Genomic DNA, 5,000 nt, shown 5'->3' on the forward strand with positions numbered 1-5,000 from the left:
TGTTCAAAATGGATTCCTCTCTCTCTCTTCTCTCTCTTTTCTCACGTGACTCCATGTCTCTGTTTCATTTTCACAGAAGAAGAATCAGACAACCAGACAACCAATGAAATCCACTCCAGCGATGTTCATCATCGAGTTCCCAGAAGCCTCAGTGAGTATTTTCAGTCTTGAAGCTCCTCATTGTTCATATTTTCTGTGAAGTGTGTGAGTGTGTGTGTGTGTGTGTGTGTGTGTGTGTGTGTGTGTGTGTGTGTGTGTGTGTGTGTGTGTGTGTGTGTGTGTGTAGACAATACTGGCTTCCAGTCATGCCTACAGATAGGCAACACCCTGTCTCTACATTTGTGCCACTCCACATCGTCACACACACACACACACACACACACACACACACACACACATACACATACACACACACACACACACACACACACACACACACACACACACACACACACACACACACACACACACACACACACACACACACACACACACACACACACACACACACACACACATGTTTATTTGAATAAATACATTTAATGCATTAATGCATTTACATTTACAAGTTGTTTCTACTGTATTTGTACTTACATCTCAGAATGTTTTAGATTAACTTTTTAGTCATGTTCTTTGTGTATTCATGTTTTTTTCATGTATTTCCCATATCTTGCTCATATAATTACTAACCCTTGTATTCTCCTCCTCTCTCCTCTCTCCTCTCTTCTCTCTCCCTCTCCCTCTCCCTCTCTCTCCCTCTCCCTCCCTCTCTCTCTCTCTCTAGTGGCGAGTGCGGAGCCGGCGCTGCAGGCTGCGTGTAAGGTGCGTACGGAGGTGCTGGAGGTGACGCGCTCCATGCACGACCGCACCAACGCGCACTTCATGCTGTGGCCCCTCTGTGTGGAGGTGCAGCGCTGCTCTGGGTGCTGCAACGGACGCACCTTACAGTGCGTGCCCATCGTCACCGAGACCAGGCAGCTGCAGGTACGCACACACACACACACACGCACACACACACATGCACACACACTAGGGGTGTAAAGATGAACTGATATATATACCATTTAAAGTAGCATAAAAAAACAAAAAAAACTGCAGTAGGCCTATACGGAAAATAAAATGAGATTAAGAACTACATTGCATTTTGGGGCCTATTACTGCATCGTATCGAATTGCACTGAATCGGTCTGTATTAAACCGCATCGTCTGTGAATCGTATCGTAGCTTTATGAATCGATACAAATCGAGTCGCCTGAAAAGGGAGAGATTCACACCCCTAACACACACACACACACACACACACACACACACACACACACACACACACACACACACACACAGAGAGATACCTGCGCTGAGCATCTGACACAAGCTCCAAAGTCAACAGCGGAGGGAAATTGAGATTTCCATATAAACCTGCGTTCTTATGTAACTGGCATACCTGTGGTCATTTCCAGCTCCTGACACTGATAAGCAATGAGCCTCCGTGCTGCACAGTTAATGATTCACCCCGTGAAGAAAATTCTCTAGAAATTCACTAGACAAATACATGGACGCAGTAGTAGCTATTCTGCAGCGCACATGGCTAGTATTGGTTGAGCGTGTGATCTGACCCGTGTCTGGTGTGCTGTTTCAGATGACCAAGATCACGTATGTGAAGATGCGGCCGCACTACGAGAAGGTCATCATCCCCGTGGAGGACCACGTGAGGTGCGGCTGCCAGCCGCTGACCTCTGCCCACGCCGGACGCTCCTCGTCCACGACGGCGCGTAAGCCCCAGGCCACCCCTCCGCCCCCCCCGGCCCCCCGCGTGGCCCACAAGCCCCCCCCGCCACCGCACGGCCAGGCCAAGGAGGAGCTGCACCGCCACGAGCAGCTCAAGCAGCACCAGCGGCAGCAGCTGGAGGAGCGGGGGGGCGTCCAGGAGCCGGCGTGGGCCAGCAAGTACAGCCCCTCCCACACGGCCGGGGAGCCCCCGCACCACACGCCCGCGCGCACGGACTACCAGCAGCACCGCCGCACCACCCCCCAGCACCCGCTCACACACAGCCAGACGGGGGATCGGGACGGGGAGGCGGGGGCCGGGCAGATGCCGTCCAGCGCTCAGCCGTCGTTCGGCGACGGCGGTCATCGGGAGGACGGGGGGAGGCCGCCGACGCTCGGGCACGGCAGCGGAGACGATAGCGGCCGACACGTGCAGGGCGGGCAGCAGCAGTACCAGGCACCGGACCACACGCAGAACCAGCAGCAGCAGCAGCAGGGGCCCCAGCACGACTACAGGCTCACGCTGGGGGAGCAGCCCAGGCACCGGCCGGCACTGTCCGGCACACACATGCTGCGGGACGCCACCACGCCCCACCAGCCGCAACACGCACCGCCCTACCACCACCACGGCCAACCGGACGCCCCCGTCTACCACCACGGCCAATCAGACACGGCCGGTCAGACGCGCGTCCAGCCGGAAGGGAGCAGCCATCACAGCGGGTCGGAGGGGAGCGGTCCGTCCGATCCCAGCCAGCCCGAGGTGACCAGCGTCCAGAGAGCAGCGGAGGACACGGAGGAGGAGAGGACGCGGCTACACGCAGACGACTCGGACACGGACAGGCAACAGGAAGCCAAGTCACAGCTTCATCATCATCATCCCCACCAGGCGCATCCCCAGAGCCAGCCGCAGACGTCCACACAGCGAGCAGGTGGGTGTAGTGTCCACTCCGGTCCAGTCCTCGTGCGGTCGCGTCCGAGCGGCGTGCCGTGGCCGAGCGGGGTCTCCTGCGGCTTGTTAGCCACACGCTCCCACTTTCTCTCTGATCCGCTATTGACTCCCAGGCTCTAATTTGAGCTCCTCTGCAGTAATGCGCGCTTATCTGCCGCCCAAACATGGCCCTCATGTAATTAGCCGCACTTCCTGCTATTCTTCCCAGCGCCGCTGAGTGCGTCAGTGGAATGGATACACTACAAATTTCCATGGACTGTCAAACCCATTTAGAGGGCAATTAGGTTGCCTTTTTTATACACGTTCTAACACCGGCACCCCCTCCTCTTTTTTCTCCCGCAGTGACGGACGCTCCGACTACGTTACGGCCGGCGAGTCCGTCCCCGAGAGCTCAGACCACCCCGCGACCCCCGCCCCTACGCAGGAGACGACGCAAACACCGCCGGAGGATCAGCAAGGCCACCATGAGAGCCATGATCATGTTAGTGGTGTGATACTGAGAGAGAGTGAGAGAGAGAGAGAAGAAGAGAGAGAGAGTGAGAGAGAGGAGAGATAGAGAGAGAGGAAGAGAGAGAGAGTGAGAGAGAGAAGAGATAGAGAGAGAGGAAGAGAGAGAGAAATTGGGGCATAGTATTAATATCAATATTTTGTCACAGTTTCTGTTAAAATCAAAGACCCATTTGATTCCATTTGATGGTAATCTGTGATATGTGTGTTGTGTGTGTTCTGATTTGTGGTGTGTTGTTCCACAGGGTCATGTCCTAATGGTGTGGAGCTCAGGGAGGAGGAACCAATGGGATTCAGGGAGAAAAGCTGGAAGTAAGACACAGGGACAACACACGCCAACAACAACACCAACGCATCTCAAGGCAGCCATCTTGGATCCAGGAGGCCCAGAGCCACCACCCCAGAGGCCTGAACAGTGTAGCGCCACGCCTCTGCTCATCCCCACACCCACACAACACAGAGGAGTGGAGCTTAAAGGGATAGTCCCTGACTCCATGCCCAGACAACACAGAGGAGTTGAACTTAAAGGGATAGTCTGTGACTCCACGCACCAATCATGTGCGCTCCTCACCTCATGGCCAGTGTGTTCGTTTTCTCCATTGCGCTCTCAGCTTCTGTCTCCGTTGGCTGCTTCATTGGGAGTCAGTGTGTGGCTATGGACCTGTTCTCTGTAGAGGCCTTATGGATACTGACCGGGACAGTTGGAGTCTAGACTGTCTGCTGGAATGGCCTCTGGATCCCTGGACTTAACTGGAAGAGGCGCTGGTGTTTGTTGGAGGACTGGTGCTAATTTACTTTGGCCTCGCCCCATGGATAGCAGCTACTGCTCTGCTTTGAAAGACTCTGGACTTTGGTTGGAAAGAGACACGGGGGACAGATGCATGCAGAGCAGAGTGCTGCCGATGCCACGCGGTTGCCTGTTGTCTAAGTCAAGCCTGAAACACTGGAAGTTCAAACACTGGATGTTGTGCATTCTCAGACTGATGCATATATAAACGAAAAAATAAACCGTTGTTGTGTCGCAAAACGCTTCAAAATACAATTGACAGAAATCTCCATGTTATCACATCATTAGGATAAGCATGCCTCGTGATATACTGTATGTGAAACTCTTGCTGTATACGTTTAAAGTAAAAGAAAACAAATGGCGACACTGGACGGTAGAGGGGGAGAGTGCTGTCCAGCTCTTGGGCACGGCTATAAGTGGCCTTTTGGGCAGGGACGCACGGAGGGGGAGTGTCCCTCTGGTCACACATGGAGTGGACACGTTAGAAGGGAGGTTATGGCGAGCGCTCTAAGCGCTGGGTTTAGTTCGGAGACTACTGAAGCAGTGAAGGCCCCTGGCCCGTGTGTATTAGTGATGTTGGGACCTCTGTACAAAGTGCTAGCTAGCTTACACTGGCTGTACATTTTACAAATGCAATTGTTCTTATCTCTGTATTATTTGTTAACTTATTTAAATAAGACAGACGTGATTCTGTCTGTATGTGCTCAAATGTAATTAATGTTATTGATTATAATTATTTGTTGTAATTATTGCTATTTTAATATAAAGATGAAATCTAAATTGATATGATGTCTTTCTTAGTGTTGGCTGTGGTTTGTTTGGTTGTATAAACACGGTCAGGAAAAGTACTTCATTCACTCCAACGCCCATTAAGTGGGTTTCCTCCATTACCACATCTCTAATGCAGTGGAACTTGGGAAATTCCAAAAAGGCTGACTCAACACATGCTAGAGAGAAGAAACCATTTGGCTCATTTCATCCACACTAATTCAG

The 5,000-nt window shown here is 52.5% G+C and overlaps 1 protein-coding gene across 2 annotated transcripts in view; it reads left to right on the forward strand.

Moving 5' to 3' along the window:
• The window catches only part of pdgfba (platelet-derived growth factor beta polypeptide a), a 12,688-nt gene extending 7,897 nt beyond the window's left edge, over positions 1 to 4,791 (forward strand). For both annotated transcript variants that reach the window (XM_062548471.1, XM_062548472.1), the window contains 5 exons: positions 77 to 151; positions 785 to 984; positions 1,637 to 2,693; positions 3,056 to 3,194; positions 3,466 to 4,791. In XM_062548471.1, coding sequence (XP_062404455.1) covers positions 77 to 151; positions 785 to 984; positions 1,637 to 2,693; positions 3,056 to 3,194; positions 3,466 to 3,478 — 1,484 coding nt within the window. In that variant the 3' untranslated portion in view covers positions 3,479 to 4,791. The remainder of the gene's footprint in view (positions 1 to 76; positions 152 to 784; positions 985 to 1,636; positions 2,694 to 3,055; positions 3,195 to 3,465) is intronic.
• The last annotated feature ends 209 nt before the right edge of the window (positions 4,792 to 5,000 follow it).

The sequence above is a fragment of the Sardina pilchardus genome, chromosome 1 (genome assembly GCF_963854185.1).
Source record: "Sardina pilchardus chromosome 1, fSarPil1.1, whole genome shotgun sequence".
NCBI classification, from domain to species: Eukaryota; Metazoa; Chordata; class Actinopteri; order Clupeiformes; family Clupeidae; genus Sardina; species Sardina pilchardus.